Here is a 20,119-nt window from a genome sequence, read left to right as displayed (position 1 = left end):
CTGATAGAACGATCGTGCTGATAACGTGTTATAAATTTAATGATAATATAGATAATGCTTGTAGACTAAACTAATGAATATTTAGTGAACACTTAATAATGCAATAAGAGAGCAAATATCTGGGAGGATTTTACTACTTTTGTAAGTATATTTTCACTTGTAAATTTTACATGGAATGGAACCTATTTATAGGCAATTTCACCCACCATGTAATTAATGCATTTACATGCATATCAAATATGGAGGGTTGAAATATTTTCACCTAATTAGATAGATAACTTTGAATTTGTCATCCATAATATTCACACACTATTCATAACATTAGTAAATAATTCGAACTCTAAGAGAAAAATGCACTCAAATTTCTCAAATACCCCAAAACATAAATCATAATTATATAGGCTGAATAAATATTTTTGGACCTTTAAAAATAATTAAAATAATTATTTTGGCGGTTTCTAACGTAAAATCGCAAAATTCACTTTTAACACGTAAAATTGCCAAAAGTTAAATTTAAGATAAAACATATTTCAAATCACATTTCCATATTTTTAAATTCATCTTGTAAATTTAATAACTAATTCCGAGGTTCTAATTAATTTAATTGAACGCGTTGCGAAAATAGACATTTTAAATAAGGGTTAATTCCTAAAAAAATCACGAACTTTACAAGAAGTTTTATTTTAATCATGACCTTTAAAAATTGTCATTTAAAGGCACGAACTTTCAGTTTGTTTCAAATCTATCACCAAAGTAAAATTCGGTATATTTTATCCGACTAAAAATTCCTAATCCTACATAATCCAAATGAAAGATAATAAGATTAATGTTGATTTATAATTTTGCGTCTTTTATTATTGGTTTAATTAAGAATTTAGTCAACAAAAATACACTTAAATGATAGATTTGAAACAAACTGAAAGTTCGTGCCTTTAAATGACAACTTTTAAAGGTCATGATTAAAATGAAATTTCATGTAAAGTTCATGATTTTTTATGGAATTAACCCTTTAAATAATACGTGGTATTACAAGAACCCTTTACATAAAGTAGGAACTTATTGACTTTCTTTTGCATGTTATTTAACCACTTACTAGAAATTAAATTGAATATAAAATTAACTTTTTACAGCTTTAAGTAAATAAAATTTCTTGATTTAAGTCGGTTATTTGATTTATTCTATTTTGCTACACTGTAATTGTGAATTTTGTTGTCAAATTTATAGAAGAAAGTAGATAAGGCATGATGGTAAGTGCTATAGTTAAGTGAATGAAAAAAAAAGGAATATTTCATGGACCTATTTTTATGATTTTATTTTTATGATATTATCTATCTAGATTTATCAGAAATCCTTTCACTAAATTTGAATTTTAAGTGAATTAAAAAATATAATTCATATTTCTATATTCGATTTCTAAAGATATTATAGCATTTCATTTCATTTTAATATGCTAATCATAATGAGTTGTCCGGAATTCGAACCCAGAACTAGTTGGATAGAGTTGACATTTCCCTTCTAAAACGAAGCCGGATAAATAAAAACAAAAATTATTTGTGGTTTTGTCTGAAAATGCAGCTCCCCGTTGTTTTGTGCCACCTGTTTTGAAACAGCCACTGGTTTCTGCCTTTTTATGTCTTGTTTGTTTCCCTTGTTTTCCATCTAAGACGTCACCTTTTGGATATGCTTCAATATAATATTAATTCCACTCCAATTAATCTATTTCTATGTTTTTAATTCATATTTTGACATTAAATGACAAATTCAACATTGAAGCAATACTCTTTTTTCCTTGTCATTTTTTCATTTTGCTGCTTTAGAGGTAGACAAATATGTGAAATAAATTATTTTCCTTTACTATTGGCTGCTGCTACGATTATATTAGTTCATAAATGCCGAATTTTTTTGATGAATTATCGGATGTTAAAGCCACAAATTTTGACAAAAAAAACTTCAATGTATGCATATTCAAAATTACGTTTTTGATAAAAATAGATATAAAAATGTTAGAGCTATAGAATCCGAATTCTGAAACAGATCTATACTAGAATAAAAGAAAGCTGAATTAGAATAATTATACAAAAATTTCGTTCTAATAAAAGAACTAAATATTAAGTCCTCGTCCAATCTTCATTTATTGCAACTTTTTCAAATCTTCTGTAATAATAAATCACAAAGGCAAACATAAATTAAAAATTTCATCACCAGTTTCCATACATCACTTTTGATAACATTATTGATAATTCTAGTAAAAAATTTACTTATTATGTAAATAAAAAATTCTCAAGTGAATTTAGTTTATTATATAAAATTATAAACTTCTTATTGAATGTGTGACACATTGCGTTACATCACTAAATATGTGTCTGTTTGCACCAAAATTAAAAATATGGCTTAAAAGCCATAAAACCCCTATTCTTTTCAAAAGATAAAAGAGGTATTATTAATGATTGGCGTAAATTAATTTTTAGAGGTTGACTAATGTTGACTTCAGAAGTTGATTTCTAAAGGTTGGTTTCTAAAGGTTGATTTTTAGAGGTTGACTAATGTTGACAGAAGTTGATTTCTAAAGGTTGGTTTCTAAAGGTTGATTTCTAGAGGTTAACTACTTCAGAAGCTAATTCAAAAAGTCCAAGCCCAGTTGCAGAAGATTAAGCCCAAATTTGAAATGGCCATTAAATATTAATTTAAATGGCCCATAAGCCCAAGAAGTCCATTCCAGAAGAAAAGAAGTTAAAAAGCACGTGCAGCAGAAACAAAACACGATTGACAGTTTTTGAAAGTGGGGAAGAACGTGTGCAGTTGAAACATGAAGCAGTAGTTTTCAAAGGAAAAAGCTATAAATAAGAGAAGAGCAGCCAATTTGCAACCCCCGATCAAATCCAACAAAAACCAGCCCAAAGGCAAAAACACTCAACACTTAGCATTCTCAGTTTTCTTCAATCAGTAAAGAACTTTACGATTGAACTTTTGCAATTTCTACTCAAACACTTGTATTTTCATTTCATTCAATTAGTAAACACATTTACAATTGGATTCTTTGTTTTAGCATTACTTGATTGGAGTACTTGTTATAAGGTTAACCAAACCCCAATCGCTCGTTTAAGAAGTTAAGTTACATTTTGGAATCCGCTTCCTGGCACGCCCGCATTTCACACGCTTGTTGTTACAAACGCAAAACGCCAGTAACAATTTTTGGCACGCCCAGTGGGACACTAAGAGTTATGGCTAGAACTCGAAGTGAAAAAGGAAAAGATGTTATTGTATCCCAGGATACAGTGGATGATCCTACTACTACAAATGTAGGACATGGAGACTATGTGGCTCACATGGTCAGAAGCATTGAAAAAGAAAATTTGCCTCTAGGAGAGGCGAGTGATGATGTGCCTCCTGGCTTTGGAGAGCAACAGACACCAACTCGGCGAAATTCTGAGCCAAGATTGGTAGAGGCTTTAGACATGCTGTCAAAAGCCATGTTAGACATGAAACAGACTCAGGCTAGCTTTAACCAAGCACAAGCCGAGTTGACCAAGAAACATGAGGTAATGGATAAGAAGCAGTTCGAAATGGAACGCTATTTGGCAGAATTGATAGTTGCTGTCAAAGTGTCATTTCATGGTGGTGATGTACCAGAGGCTGTTAACACGGCCAAACAAGATCCTAAGGGACACGGGGGGCAGCCATCTGGAGGAATCCAGGAGATTGGGAGCACTAGTCATGTGCCAATCTTAAACCCGCCCTCTGAAGAAAGGTACGTTCCTCCTCACAAAAGAGATGAACTTGTGTATTTTAATTCTTTTAAAACTAATAATCAAACTGGCCGGAATTCCAGGCCGTTTAATGCAGGTGCTAATTGTCCGACTTCGGACGACCTAGAGGTTAATCAAAATTTTCCTCAACCTCTGGGCACGGGGGGCAATTACATGCCCCAAGAGAGAAATCAGCCTCAGGTGCCACCCCAACCTTTGGGAAGGCAACTAGACATGGAGGCTGTAAGAGAAGCAATTCAGGAGTTGTATGGTCCAGGTCTAAGGCAGATTGACCGACCGCAATTTCACAAGCCTTATCCAGATGTCATTGACAGGGAGAATCCTTACCCTAGAGGCTATAAAATTCCTAACTTCTCTTTGTTCTCTGGAGAGGATGGCCACTCCACCATTGAGCATGTGGCGAAATTCACAATTCAATGTGGGGTCTTGGCCAACCTAGATAACATTGCAAATTTCAAGCTGAGATTATTTCCAAATTCTTTAACAGGTACTGCCTTTACTTGGTATGCTACTTTGCCCAGGAACTCAGTGCTCACATGGCAGGAGATGGAGAGGCTTTTCCATACTCAATTTTACCGTGCAGAGCCAGAGGTTTGCATAGCAGAATTGTCAAGAGTTTCTCAAAGGTCGGGAGAGGATGCCGACATGTATATACACCGCTTCAAAAGAATGAGGAGCAGGTGTAAAATTGTTCTACCAGAAACTGAGTATGTAAAAATGGCTCAGAGGGGCTTGGACATTGAGCTCCGAAAAAAGTTCCAGGGGATGGAATTCAGGGACTTCTATGAGTTAGCTGCTAAAGTCTCTGAATATGAAGAACTCCTAAGAGAAGAAAGCCACAAGAAGAAGGTGGCAATGGGCACTTACTATCAGGAGGTGGGAGCATATGAAACCGCGGTAGCCGACCTCACGGCCACCGGTTCATGTACCTGCCCTATGTTGATCAAAAAAGCACCTGATGGGTGGAAGAAACAGAATTCCAATGCCCAACCTCTGTATACTTTTGAGGTTTCAAAAACAGAAGAGATTTTTGATTTTTTGTTGAAAGAGAAGTTCATTACTTTGCCTCCGGATCATAAAATGCCTTCAAAAGATGAGTTGAAAGGCAGAGAATATTGCAAGTTCCACAACTCCTGGAACCACTCAACCAATTCATGTTGGGGGTTCAAAAATATTATACAGGATAGGATTGCCAAGGGAGTTTTAAAATTCCCAGAAAAAAAGGAGGCACTGGTGATAGATGAAGATCCTTTTCCGGCTGTGGCGTCTGTGAATGCCAGTGATCTCTCGGAACTTGACTTGAGGTTGTTATTAGATATAAAAAGAAAGCTCAGAATCAGGGAGCAAAATGACCAAAGAGTCAGGGGAGAGCAATTCGAACGGGAAAGGAGAGCAGAGGTAAAGCGGGATTACAGAGGAGAAAGAAGGCAGGTATCTAGAAACTCTAATGATTTTGTTTCTACTAACCGCCCTCTTTTGAAAAAACAAAACAGGGCCTCTTACTATCAAAGGAGGCCAGAAAGGCATGTCTTCCCGGAGAGGCGATCCTTCGTGTGGAAGAGGGAGGAACAGCCAAAAGCTCCTTTGGCACCTAGGGAGGAAAAGCCAAAAGCTCCTTTGGCACTTAAAGAAAAACAGTCAGAGGTTCCTTCTACCTTTGAAAACCGAAGAAAAGAACAAAGATTCGTGGTACCACCATTGGTCTCACCTAGTCCAAGGTGGCATACCAATTATCACAAGAAGTTTCCGCCTCCACTAACAAGAACTCAGAAGAGGAGGCGTCAGAGGTTGAGGGCTGCTGCAAGAAACGAGTGGCAGTCCAGGCACTTGGAAGATCCTAGAAAAGTTGTGGAGGAAAAGGGGTCAAAGAAGATCTTAATTGAGAAAGAGCAATCTGGAAGCCAAAAATCTTCAGAGGCAGTGGAAGTGAAAAATAAAACTTCCCACGTGCCTTCGAAGAAGGAAATTTCGGATATGGAGTTGGAAGCTTTTCTTGAAGGAGAATTTACAGGAGATGGCATGAACTTAGATGATCTCCTAGAAGACGACATGGAGTTGGATGATCTCGTGGATGAGGAAATTCTAAAGGAGGGCATGAGACTAAACGACCTCTTGAAAGAGGATACTGATGATACTCCACCCGTTAAGGAAAGCGGCAAATTTCAGAGGAGGTCTCTGGAGAATGGCGACTCAAAATCAGACACAGAAGGTGATAAGAAGAGATCCATCAGAGTGGGTGAAATTGAGATTCCCCTCACTTGTAATGCTTTCTCCTTGATTCTTCCAAGTGATTTCAAAGGTCCTGACAACTCTGAGGAAGTAGAAGAAATTCAGAGAGAGGAGGTATCCAAACCTCCAAAAGATGAGTGTCGCAGCCAGGTCACCATACAAGAAGCTGCAGATGGTGGACCAAAGAGGGTGATTTTTGACAAACCTGCAGAGGCAATGACCAAACATATTAAGCCTTTGTACATAAAGGCTCACTTCAATGGCAGACCAACCTCCAGAGTCTTGATTGATAATGGTTCTGCCGTGAATATTATGCCATTCAACATGCTACAACCTCTAGGAAAAACTACAGAAGATCTCATCTCTACAGAGGTTAGTGTGTCTGCCTTTACTGGAGAGCTCACAAAAACTATTGGTGTTCTCCCAGTAGAGGTAACTGTAGGGAGCAAAACCTCCCTATCGGCGTTCTTTGTTGTAAATTTATCAGCCAGCTACCAAGCTCTTTTGGGACGAGATTGGATTCATGCCAATTGGTGCGTTCCTTCATCCTTACACCAGTTTCTGCTCTTTTGGAAGGGAAATGAGGTGGAGGTGGTATGGGCAGACACAAAGCCATTTACCACTGCCACCAACATGGTAGAAGCCCGTTATTATGACTCATGTGTTGGCCCCATCCAATTTACTGGGAAAAGTAAAAAAGGGCAGAAGAAAGAGAAATCCGACAAACCTCTGAATGTGCATGAAGAGGTCAAAAGAAAAGCAACTGAGATACTTGGATCAACGGCTATTATTCCATACAACAAGTCGTGTTCCTCCATCACCATTGAAGAAATTAATGATTAAGCTCACCTCTAGTGAGTTTGCAGCAGCTGCATCTGCTATCTTAAAAGAACGTATGCAGTACATTATGGAAGGAATTATGGAGGAAAACAATTTGGCAGAGGTTCTAGATGCTGAAGTGGTTTATGAAGAAGAAGAAGTTTCTGAAGATCATGAGATTGGCTTGGAGGAGCTAGAACAAGCACCTCCTTGGATAGATGATGAAGCCATCCATGTTAGAGAGGAGTTAGAAGAAGTGAATCTTGGAACCTCTGAGGAACCTCAGGTAACTTTTGTTAGTAAAAACCTAGAGGTTGGTTTAAAAACAAAATTAACTGTACTCTTGCAGGAATACAAAGATTGCTTTGCATGGCAATATTCTGATATGCCGGGGTTAAGCAGGACATTGGTAGAACATCGGCTTCCTATTAAGCCCGAGTTTCAGCCATACCGCCAATCTCCAAGAAGAGTGTCAAAAGAAGTTGAATTAAAGGTAAAAGAGGAAATTGAAAAATTGTGTAAAGCAGGCTTTATTAGGCCTGCTAAATATAGTAATTGGTTAGCAAATGTTGTTCCAGTGGTTAAAAAGAATGGAAAACTTAGAATATGCATAGACTTTAGGGACTTAAATGAAGCAACTCCTAAAGATATTTATGCCATGCCAATTGCTGACACTCTTATTGATGCTACAGCTAATCATTCTCTTTTGTCTTTTATGGATTGTTTTGCTGGATATAACCAGATTATGGTGGCTAAAGAAGACATCTCCAAAACGGCATTTAGATGTCCAGGATCTATTGGGACATTTGAATGGGTGGTCATGCCGTTTGGTTTACGTAATGCTGGTGCAACATATCAGAGGGCTATGAATGCCATCTTCCATGACCTCTTAGGTAAAACTATGGAGGTTTATATTGATGATGTTGTTGTAAAATCAAAACTAATGAAAGATCATTTGAAAAATCTAGAGGAAGCATTTAGGAGGATGAGAGTTCACTGTTTAAAACTCAATCCTCTGAAATGCGCCTTTGGTGTAAAAGCTGGAAATTTTTTGGGGTTTTTGGTCCATGAAAGAGGCATTGAAGTGGACCAAAACAAAACCAAAGCTATTCGAGAAGCTAAACCGCCTAGAAATAAAACAGAACTTCAAAGGTTTCTTGGGCAGGTTAATTACTTAAGGAGATTTATATCTAATCTTGCAGGAAAAACAAAAGTGTTCTCAGAACTGTTGAAATTAAAAAAGGAGGATGTCTTCAGATGGGAAACCATCCATCAAGAGGCTTTTGATGAAATTAAAGATTATCTAATGAAGCCTCCTGTATTGATGCCTCCCAAAAAGGGTATACCTCTGAGGTTGTACATTTCAGCAGCCGAAGGTTCAATTGGGTGTCTGCTAGCCCAGAGCAACCAAGATGGACATGAACAGGCTATTTATTATTTGAGCCGTTCGATGACATCTACAGAGGTTAGATACACTCCTATCATGAAATTATGTCTGGCTTTGTTTTTTGCCTGCACTAAGTTAAGACACTATCTGCTTAGTAATAGAGTCTATGTGGTGTCTCAAACCGACTTGATAAAATATATGCTAAACAAACCTGTTTTATCAGGAAATATTGGAAAGTGGTTATTAAGTTTGGCAGACTTTCATTTGATTTATCATCCCCAGAAGTCGGTCAAAGGTCAGGCTCTAGCAGATTTCCTAGCCGACCATCCATGTATAAACCTAGGAGATGAAAGTAAATTTGACTTACCGGTTTTTATGAATGAACATAGACCTTGGATGCTTAAATTTGATGGGTCTAGTACAGATAGGTCTGCGGGTGCTGGAATCATAATAGTATCACCTTCTGGAGCTAAGACCTCCTTGTCTTTTAATCTTGACTTTGAATGTACAAATAATCAATCTGAGTATGAGGCTTTGATTATTGGATTAGAAATCCTCCTAGATCTAGGTGCTAAAAAGGTCAAAATAATTGGAGATTCTCAATTGGTTATTAGACAAGTGTCTGGCGAATATAAATGCATGAGTTACTCTTTAACTTCTTATTATGCTATTGCTATACAGTTAATAGAGAGTTTTGAAGAGGTTGAATTAGTACATGTTCCTAGAGAGGAAAATTGGGAGGCCGATGAATTATCACAGCTAGCATCTGGCCTACGTCTGTCGGAGGAGTTAACCCACCGACTAGTAATGGTACAAAGAAAAACTCACCCTTCAATTTTTAAAAGAGGAGTACAACTAGATATTTTCAATATTGATGATAACTTAGTACAGGATTGGAGGAGAGATATTAAAAAGTACCTGGAGAATCCTAGCAAGAAGATGATGTATAAAGTAAGAGTGAGAGCTGTTAACTACGTGCTCATAGAAGATGTTTTATACAGAAGAGGATTCGACAACCTATTGCTAAGATGCCTTGGAACTACAGAGGCACTAGAGGTCATGAAACAAACTCATGAAGGAGTTTGTGGAGCACATCAATCTGGAGTGAAAATGAGATGGCTGATCCGAAGACATGGTTACTTCTGGCCATCTATCCTAAAAGATTGCATGATTTTTGCAAAGGGTTGTCAATCGTGCCAAAGGTATGGAAACATACAAAGACTTCCAGCTGCTGAGTTGAAGTCTGTCATCAAACCATGGCCATTCAGAGGTTGGGCCATAGATTTGATAGGTAAAATATATCCTCCATCTTCTAAAAATCACAGTTTCATAATTGTAGCTACTGATTACTTTACCAAATGGGTAGTCGCTAAGCCATTGGTAAAGACAGAGCAAAAAGATGTTATTAAATTTATTAAAGAGGAAATTATTCATCAATTTGGAATTCCACAATCAGTAACTACTGACCAGGGCACAATGTTCACTGGTAAGGAGATGCAAGAATTTGCCACTGATTATGGAATAAAATTATTGACCTCTACACCTTATTATGCTCAGGCCAATGGCCAAGCTGAATCTTCTAATAAAATTATCATCAACATAGTTCAAAAAATGTTGGAAGAAAATCCAAAGGATTGGCATCGGATTTTATCAGAAGCACTCTGGGCATATCGCACCTCTAGGCGAAATGCTACTGGAGTAAGTCCATTTATGCTAACCTATGGTCATGATGCAGTGTTACCCATGGAGGTGGTGGTGAGGTCATTGAGAGTAGCTAAGCAGAATCATTTGACTCCAGAAGATTACAATGAAACCATGATGATGGAGTTAGAAAATCTAGAAGAAGGGAGACTTCAGGCTTTAAACAATATGATAATACAGAAGAAGAAAGTCTCCAGAAGCTACAATAAGAAAGTTAGACCTAAGACATTTCAAGAAGATGAGCTAGTATGGAAGTTGATCTTACCCCCTGGTACTAAAGATAGAGAATATGGGAAATGGTCTACTAATTGGGAAGGGCCATTCTTAGTCCACAAGGTGATGAAGGGGAATGCGTACTGGCTATCAAGTCTAGAGGGTGAGCCTCATAGAAAATTTATTAATGGAAAGTACTTGAAGAAATACACTCCCACCATCTGGGAGAAATACAACTTAGAAATGACTTAATGGCTTTTAGCCATACATGTACTGCAGATGATGTAACTTGTTTTAGCAATATCAGTACATGAGTTGTAACATTGTGGCTTTTTAGCCGAGTGTATTATCAGATTTTTAGGAGTTTGGCTATTTTGGCTAAACCTGTACTTTTTCATTAACTTATGGATTTTGGCACAAGATGTAATGTAATGGCTTTTAGCCATTTTTGATAATTAAAATTCTAAAATTTGGCTACTTTAGCTAAATTGGTGAGGCTATAATTAATTGACTATGGAAAATTAATTCCAGAAGTTGGTTTTAGAAGTCGACTCATCCTAGAAGTTTTAGAAGTCGACTCCTAAAAGTTGATTCCTAGAAGTTCTAGAAGCTGACTTCTAAAAGTGGACTCCTAAAAATTAATTCCAGAAGTTTGTTCTAGGAGTTGATTTCTAAAAGTTGATTCCTAGAAGTTCAAGTTGACTGGTCAGTTGATCCTCTAGAAGTTGATGTCAAGAGTTGACTGTCAAAGGTGGAAAGTCAAACTCCTATTATGTTTATAAGGTCTCTATTCTACTAAGACTTCTTAAACTTTGGCTAACTAAGCTAAAGGGATAAAAAGAAAATTCAACAACATTCAACAGCAAACAAAAACGGCCCTGTAATGCAATGCATGGCTGTAAGTGACATATGTGATTTGTTCGTGAAACAAGTCCTGGTATGGACATCACATCACTACACAAGTATATGGCAAAAGCCATCTTCATACCAGGAACATAAACACATAGTGAAAATGCAATGCATGGCTGTACCTGTAAGTGAATCTTGGTGTGGAACACAACAAGAAAACAAATGGCTGGAGAGCCATCTTCACACCAAGACAGTTGAAGTTTAGAAAGTACCTGAATGGCGTCTCTGTAATGCAATGCATGTACAAGTGTATAGTTGCAGGTGTACGTGTCACCAAACAAGTACTGGCCAAAAGGTCGTGTAAGCAAAAGTGTCCTGTTATATAAAAAGAAAATTCAAAAGCCAAAAGCAAAGTCTTTTGGTTCAACAAAGTCACCAATTCTAAAGCTAAACTACATAACACAGTTCATATACAAAATAAAAGAAAATCATCAAGGAGCTGTGGTGTTGGTGGAGGTAGAGGAAGCCAACATTGGAGTAGGTGAAGAATCCGAGAAAAGGCCTTGCAACTTGCTCCACTTCGATTGGCAAACAACTTTGTCTTGACGAGCCTTAGCACAATTTTGTACCCATGAGACCATGTCATTTTTCTTCTCTTGAATGGTAGTATTAAGAGGCTGGAGTTGAGAGTTGATTCCTTGATATTCCTCGGCTAGAAGTTTGCCTTCCACCACAAGATCAAGCTGCTTACTCTTTAAAGCTAGAATAGCAGTTTCCAGTTGTTCAATCTCCTTTTCAAAGGCCTCACCACTAGCTTCTAGGTCTCGTAGTTTTTGAGCTACTTCTTGCCTTTTAGATCCCAAAGATAAATACCTGGCGTTATCTGCTTTTGAAGATTTCAACTTGGGGAGGTCATTTGACTCGATCTCAACACAAGACCTCCACAAGTTGAGCGAACCCAGAATATCTTTCTCTACTTCATCAGTGACAACGGAGTCAGGAACAAGGCGTAGAATATGAAGAGAGGAAATGAGATCTTCTCTCTGGAAATCTGTAACAATAGAAATGTGCTGGCCGAGGACATGCTTGACTAAAGAAACAGCTCTCTCGACGTCAGCCGGCAAAGGGACAAAAGAAACACTAGCTTCCGGGGTGCTCATCTCGTCCAAGAAGCTTAAATCTACCAGGTCTTGGTCTTCTGCTATTATCGAAGAAAGTTTCTTAATTTGCGATAAAGGTTCCTGAAGAAGAATTTGAAGGAAGTTTAATATCCAACCAAAAGTATAATAAAAACTTATCTTAACAAAGTTAGAGATTTACCTCGGATTCAGTGGAGGTAGCAGAATCTTTTTCAGAGGCTGACTTGGAGCCTTTGGAGACAGACTCAGAAGCTGACTTGGAGCCTTTAGAAGTTGGCTCAGAGGCTGACCTAGAACCTTTAGAAGCAGACTCTGACTTGGAGCCTTTAGAAGTTGGCTCAGAGGTTGACTTGGAGCCTTTAGAAGTTGACTCGGAGGCTGACTTGGAGCATTGCTCCCCTGAATGCTCCATACCTGAGAAGATTTCAATGAAATGAGCTAGGTAATTATGATAGATAATAAAGATCAAGAAAGATGGTTACCTTGTGTGTCAAGGATTCCATCATCCTCTCTATCCATGGCCGCCTCGGAATCAACATCTAGCGTTGTTTCTTCTGTATGAGCGGCTTCTGTAAAAAAAAAAATGCATTTGTTAAATGGATGAAACATATTAAGCATAAGAAGCAAAGTGAAAGAGATTTACCGTGAAGTAGGTCCGGAAGTTGATCATCCTCTGAATCATCTTCCAAGACCACAGTCTCAGGAGGTCCAGCATGTCGTTTTTTGGCTACTTTGAGGAGTCTCCCTGACTGCCTAGTCTTAGGCAATTCTGTCCTCTCAAAAGACGAGTCCGAAGAAGTGTCACGACTCTTCCTTTTAGTTTGTGTCTTAGGCAATTCCGTCTTCTCAAAAGATGACTCTGAAGAGGTGTTGCGATTCTTTTTCTTAGCCTGTTTCTTAGGCTTGCTCACTGGAGTAGGCCTTTGAGGAGGTTGAACTAGCAGCCTTGCTTCTTTCCCTACAAAGGTGTAAAGAATTAGAGGCAGAAAACAAATAGAAGACAAGTTAAAAAGATGAAGTTGTTACCTGCGTTTTTGGACAGAATGAGTTGAAACCGCTCGTCCCACCAAGAGGCAAAGTCATATGGAATCAAATTCTCTACCACAGGACAACGATAATAACCATATACCTTGACAAGCTGCTCTACAGTAGATCTTGTCCACTCACCATCATGTTGTTCAAGGTAAGGATGAATTTGAGAAAGATTAAGCCCAAACTGCCTACCCCAAAGGCTACTCATGTACAACTTTGACACACAATGTTGGCTAGAAGCACGAGTAGAGAAGGCTTGAGACCCTCCCAAAAATAACATCCTAGAGGTAGTAAAGGCACAAAAGAGCTTTCTTTTGATAAGGAGGAGTGTACCTGGCTTCCCTGAGAAAATGTCCATCCACTGAGGAATATATGAGTGATGATCAAAAACGGACAAAGCCGAGGTTTCCCTAGCTGTGCGTTCAAAAAGAAAATCAAAGACGGCGGTCTCCTCAAAACAACACTTGACTGCCAAAAGATCCACAATAGGAGTGCACAAGGTATACCTACCCCTACACCCATTAGCTCTGGGAAGTAGGTAAAAATCCACAACTGTAGCAACCACACATGACCATCTAACTTGGCCAAGAGGTGAGTAGTAACAGACTGCTCAAAAGCATAGTAGAGGGCGCCTAACAACACAGGCCCCAAAGCCACAAAAGTCCCGTTGGCTAAATTACTTGCAAGTTTCCAATATTCCTTGGTAGGAGTGCCAGAGGAGGGGCACATGATGAACTTGCATATTAGGACCCATAGAAACTCGGTATGTTCTTCTAAAGAAGGAGGTGTTGTTAAGACACTCCACTTGGAAACACACGCCGGGTAACTCGGACAAATTGGGTAGGAATAGAGGTCTTTCGTCTCTACCTCAAATAGACAAGGGGCGTCAAATCCAATAACCGGAAGGCCGGTGAGCATGAAGACATCTTTTAAAGTAACTGACATCGGGCCGAAAGGAAAAATAAAAGAATTGGCTGAACTACTCCAATAGCGAAGAAAAGATCTGCACATACCCGCATTCAGCTCAATATGTCTGTCGCTTATCTCTATCAGCTGGAGTAACCCCAATCTCCGCCAATCCCTCTGGAAGTAAGGACGTAGACGAGCCACCCAATCCGTCCATCTAGGAGGCTGACGAGGCCATGACTTAATGGCAGAAGTAATATCAGAAGCCCCTGTCACTTCACAATCCCATACTAATACGTCGCTCGCATGCATAGGGTAGGGAGGAGCTTCTGGAATAGTTTTATTGCCAATGCCTTGGATGATGAGACCCTTTTTCAAAAAGGGAGTTAAAGAGGTGTCCCTGCAGAGAGAACAATAGTTTTGAATAAACAAGACTAAGATGGAAATTGGTTAAACAATCTCTAGTACAAAACTTACTGGAAGGTGACATAAGGTGGAAAAGGAGCGATGGCTGATGGATCCAGAATTTGTCTATAGAACTCCTGAAAGAAAGAAGCATTTGCTCACAACATGAAACCCAATCTCAAAAAGAAAAGGGGAGTTCATCATGACATACCTTTTCAATAGCATCCTTTCGGCCAGGAATCCCCACTAGGAGAGGAGAAATTGGGACACCCACAGTCCTACTGACGGGTGCCGTAGGAGGTATCACGAAACCTGTAAGTGCAAATTTGAATTTTCATATACATTTTCAAAATTGGCTACAACAGAAGAAAAAGAAATTGGTTGTTGCAAATTCTCAAAATAAAATAAACATAAACCAATCACTTAGCCAATTTGAGTTTTTAAATGGTTGAAGTAAAGCCAAAACAGACATGGTTCAAGTAGAATATCGAAAATTTAGGCATAAAAAGTCGTAGGGCTTTAAATGTTCATTAAACTTGACCACCTAGAAATTTGACTTCTAAAGGCTTAGAATATTCTATCTAATGGCCCGAAGAATTTGCAAGTTCCTAGTAGTATTATTGGTATCCTAAACCATTAAAATAAAATCTGCATTAAAATTCACACTAACCAATCCAATCACAAAAGTTAATACAGTGGTTTACCTTTACCTGGAGGAGGAGAGGTGGATGGTATAGTAAAGGGGTTGGAGGCCGGCTTTTGAGCCGCGAAGTCAGAAAAAGTGGTAGCTACCAACTTAGGAGAACCTGCAAATACCAAGATACAGCCATTCAGAAGACAAAATGCATCTAAAGTCCTAAAGATCAATCTTTACCCGTTGATAGGGCTACAGTTTGTTGTAAAGTTTTGGTCACTACATTGGGTTGGAAGGGTGGTGTAAATAAAGTACCATCAGCTAGATAAAGGACCAACGGCTCTTTAGAAGCCGAAGCAAGGTCCGAAACGCCAAACACTATTAGGCAATTGATCTAAATGGTCCTCGGCAATAAATGTTGAATAATTGAATTTAGTTGTTTTAGCATTAAATTCAATGTTAGGCAATTAAACTCAAATTGTTTAAGTTTGAAGTGCATAAGCAAAAATCACAATCTTAGGTAAACCAAAAAGGATCAAGCATCACATCACAGTAGCTAAATCCTAGGAGTTTGATTTCAAAAGAAATTTACCTAAGGTGTTGGTTGGCGGAAAATCAGAAGTTGTTGCTTTTGAAATCACCAAGCCAGAAGTTTGTGTCTTAGAATTAAAGGCAGGTGTAGTAGCTACAATTTCCGCCACCAAGCTGGTTGGCAAACCGCCATCTACAAAAATAGCAAAGGAAGTCAAAATCACAACATGCTAAAATCATTAGCATTTAAAATTCAGATGTTGACATTAAACCAAGTCCAGACAATTGAAAGTTCAATGTCGACACTGAATCAAATTCCAACAAATGAATTTTGACAAAATTAGTATTGACACAAACCAAAATTTTAAAAGGGGTTCATAAATTTTACCTAATGAATTCTAAATTCTTTCTATTTTTCCTTTAGTAGAGTAATTAATCCTAAGCAATTAATTAAATCTGAAATAATTGACTAATTGAAAGGAGAGAAAAGAATGTACCTGCTGCAATCGCCGGAGGGGAGCTCGCTGCCGCTGCCATGGCTGCCGAGGGGAAGCTATCGTCGACCCTTGCCGCCGCCGAAGTCAGCTGCTGGCCAGAACCTCCGAACACCTGCTGCTGAGGAATGCCGCTGCTGCTAGACGGTGAGAGATGATCAGCTGGCGGAGAGGAACGGTTTGATGACGGCACCGAGCTGCTGTCCGCTGCTGCCAAGGAGAACGCTGCAGCTGGCGGAAAAGAAGCTGCCGGCGATGAAAGGGCAGAAGCTGCTGCCAGCGAGGAGCTGGACGGCAGGAGAGCAGCTGCCAGCGAGGAGCTGGACGGCGGGACAGCAGTTGCGGGCGAGAAGCTGGACGGCGGGAGAGAGGCTGCTGCCGTGAGAGATGACACGCCAAAGCTGTTGGGCGTGGACGAGGAGCTGGTCGCCGGAGGTGCGGTGGGGATGACCGGTTGTTCTCCTTCTACTTCAATTTGTGACATTGTTTGAGGCTTGGTGATTTTTGGGGGAAAATTGGGTTTAACTTTTGAATTAGGGTTTTGTTTTAAACATTTTGGAGAAGATGAATTTGAAATCTCTTGATCTTCTAAAACTTTTTCACATACTTTTGAAACATTTGAAACCATATTTTCTAGAGAATTTTCACCTTTCCATAAATTTTTATCAATTTCGGAAAATAAAACCTTAGGCCTAACCATTGTGAAAGCTAAAATTTTAAATTTTGGTTAAAAGAAATATATATAAATGGCTTTATTTCTAAAAAGCCAATTATATAGGGGGCATTGTTTGCACCAAAATTAAAAATATGGCTTAAAAGCCATAAAGCCCCTATTCTTTTCAAAAGATAAAAGAGGTATTATTAATGATTGGCGTAAATTAATTTTTAGAGGTTGACTAATGTTGACTTCAGAAGTTGATTTCTAAAGGTTGGTTTCTAAAGGTTGATTTTTAGAGGTTGACTAATGTTGACAGAAGTTGATTTCTAAAGGTTGGTTTCTAAAGGTTGATTTCTAGAGGTTAACTACTTCAGAAGCTAATTCAAAAAGTCCAAGCCCAGTTGCAGAAGATTAAGCCCAAATTTGAGATGGCCATTAAATATTAATTTAAATGGCCCATAAGCCCAAGAAGTCCATTCCAGAAGAAAAGAAGTTAAAAAGCACGTGCAGTAGAAACAAAACACGATTGACAGTTTTTGAAAGTGGGGAAGAACGTGTGCAGTTGAAACATGAAGCAGTAGTTTTCAAAGGAAAAAGCTATAAATAAGAGAAGAGCAGCCAATTTGCAACCCCCGATCAAATCCAACAAAAACCAGCCCAAAGGCAAAAACACTCAACACTTAGCATTCTCAGTTTTCTTCAATCAGTAAAGAACTTTACGATTGAACTTTTGCAATTTCTACTCAAACACTTGTATTTTCATTTCATTCAATTAGTAAACACATTTACAATTGGATTCTTTGTTTTAGCATTACTTGATTGGAGTACTTGTTATAAGGTTAACCAAACCCCAATCGCTCGTTTAAGAAGTTAAGTTACATTTTGGAATCCGCTTCCTGGCACGCCCGCATTTCACACGCTTGTTGTTACAAACGCAAAACGCCAGTAACAGTGTCACATCATCTAATATTATTCAATTATTATTAAATGTTGCCAAAAAAAAATTATTATTAAGTGGTCATCAATGAATGACTATTTTCAACTAACAATACGATGTGATATATATTTAATGAAAAATTTCTAATTTTACATGATGAATTAAGATGATAAAAAAAAAATTACATGCCACACTTTTTTTATGGTCGATTAACAATAATTTTGGACAATATTGATTAATTATAATTACTTGAAACTGAAAAATAGAATGTAGATCAATGATAAAACCTAGACAACATAAATAATTACAAAGCAAATAATAGATCATGTTTGATATTCACGATCTAAAGGAAAGTTTGCATTATTAAACATGCTAATTGAAAATAAAATCTAAAACTCGTGTTATTTTATTTAAAAAAACCATTAGACCCTACGAAAAACATAAAATTAGCAACAATTAATACGCATGGAAGAGAGCTGATGGGACAAGGCAGAAGCAGAAGCAAAACCCCGTCGATGATGGTTACGAATAGGCTGAGGAGGAATCCAAACGGTGAGACTCTGAGAATTACGATTAGCGTTATTGGTGTTGAGCCATTTGGAGTGCATGTATGCGGTGGTCCGCCATGGAGGCACATACAGTCCTGTCTCCGTCAGTGAGTGTTCGGCAGCACAACAAAGTAAAGAGAGAAGCTTCTTCAGTTTTGCCTCACTGCCAACAAAAAATAGTGGCACTATTTTAATGACATGTTTGAAGAATGGTGTGGGTCTCGCCACTTCAAACTGTGACCTGAACTCTATGTCCACTATCACTCTCTTATTTGATCCCTTCTCTTCTTTCCATCTTACCTCTATGTACTCATACTCACCTGTTCCATACACACACATAAATTTAATTTAATTGACTAGTTTCGAAGCTGAGATTCCATATCTATTGTTGTTTTTGTTACGCTAAGATTAATGTATATTAAATACGGAATTATTCTATATAAAACTAATATTGAACGAACTCTAGCCATTAAGAGCTTAGCTTTGATGCAAAGACCTCTCTAAGTGCATTAAAAAATCGTGGATTCGAACCCCGTTCTACTGTTGTAATAAGAAAACGAGGATGAAACATAGAAAATGTAGCAAGTCCCTCTTATCCAAAGGGTTGGTACTTATTTCCCAAAAAGCATAAAACTATACAAAAGATTAGCAAAATATGTACAAATTTATAGGTATATATGCATTCAAGCACAAAATATAAATTAAAAAAAAATGTTAAGAAGAAAGCACACAACCCTAGAACACTTGAATACAAAAAACTGTTACTACTGAAAAACAAGAGACTAACCAGCAGGACATCGATAGGAAGCAGGCCAAGAAGTTTGACAAATAGAAGCATTAAAACCATCAATTCTCAACTTTAAAACAAGCCATTCTTTTAGATCACTAATTTTTTCACCTTCTTTTTTGTTTTTCATATGCTTCTCTACACTCTCAACAACCTTGGCTTCAGCCTCCGTCACTTGCCCAACAATTTTCTGAAACCAATAAAACAGTATGCCAGCTTAGCCCAACGAAACAATAACTTCCGATAACTAAAAAAAACCGTGTTTGAACCTCAAAACATCAAGAAAAGCACCTGTAGAGTAAAGTACAAGTCATCGTGCTCAGTAGAAACGCATTTAGAAGATGAAGGAGGAGGAAATGCGGATAAAGACGATGATTCGGATTCGATAAAGTCTTGTACCATCTGAACAAGTCTTTCCTCTTCCAAACTACCCATCATAATATATAGTTTTGCTCTAATGAAAATTATACAGAGATTTTTATTGTTAAAGGGGTTCTTGATTGTTCATTTTATATGATATAGATGGCGGTGGAGAACTATGCTGATGATTGAGGTCATAGTAAGTGACAAGGTTATCTATATCTATACTATATATAAAAGTACGGAGGGGGGACAGACAAATTTACTGAATAATCCTCTTCAGTTTACTACTAAATAAAGGTTTTATAGTCATTACCTAATTAGTTATTTAATTAATCACTATTTTAATTAAAGTCCTAATTAGAATAAGTATCTAAATTATCTCCAATTTAATTTTTAGTATGTAAAAAATAACTAAATTGTCTCCAAATTAGTAGGAATACCTATCTTTTAGTTTGATTGAACTACAAAATTAAAATACTGTATTTGGTCAAAATATTTTTATTTAAATTTCCATCTTATTATTTTTAAAGATATTATTAATAAAATTAAATTAATTATGGCTATTATGGCTATTAGTTAAAAAAGAATAAATTCAATATGAAAAAAAAATTAATAACCAAATATATTATATATAATATGTTATGTTAAAAAATTTAATTATTTCATCTTAGAATAGAATTGTATCATATATAATTTACCTATTTAGCTTTTTTTTTTTAG

The 20,119-nt window shown here is 37.6% G+C and overlaps 2 protein-coding genes across 2 annotated transcripts; one reads left to right on the top strand and one right to left on the bottom strand.

Moving 5' to 3' along the window:
* Window positions 1–6,891: 6,891 nt before the first annotated feature.
* Window positions 6,892–10,439, top strand: LOC126656861 (uncharacterized). Its single transcript, XM_050351483.2, has 3 exons — window positions 6,892–7,101; window positions 7,165–8,280; window positions 8,884–10,439. Exons 1-3 carry the CDS (start codon window positions 6,892–6,894, stop codon window positions 10,366–10,368), a joined length of 2,811 nt encoding a protein of 936 aa, XP_050207440.1. The 3' UTR covers window positions 10,369–10,439.
* A 7,672-nt stretch (window positions 10,440–18,111) lies between these two features.
* LOC126657420 (uncharacterized) lies at window positions 18,112–19,568 on the bottom strand. Its single transcript, XM_050352097.2, has 3 exons — window positions 19,328–19,568; window positions 19,037–19,226; window positions 18,112–18,569 (listed from the first exon to the last, which is right to left on the bottom strand). Exons 1-3 carry the CDS (start codon window positions 19,472–19,474, stop codon window positions 18,148–18,150), a joined length of 759 nt encoding a protein of 252 aa, XP_050208054.1. The 5' UTR covers window positions 19,475–19,568; the 3' UTR covers window positions 18,112–18,147.
* Between the last annotated feature and the right edge of the window lie 551 nt (window positions 19,569–20,119).

This window comes from Mercurialis annua, linkage group LG7 (genome assembly GCF_937616625.2).
Source record: "Mercurialis annua linkage group LG7, ddMerAnnu1.2, whole genome shotgun sequence".
Taxonomy (NCBI): domain Eukaryota; kingdom Viridiplantae; phylum Streptophyta; class Magnoliopsida; order Malpighiales; family Euphorbiaceae; genus Mercurialis; species Mercurialis annua.
Note: the sequence above shows the minus strand (reverse complement) of the source record. Positions and strands in the feature narration are given on the sequence as shown.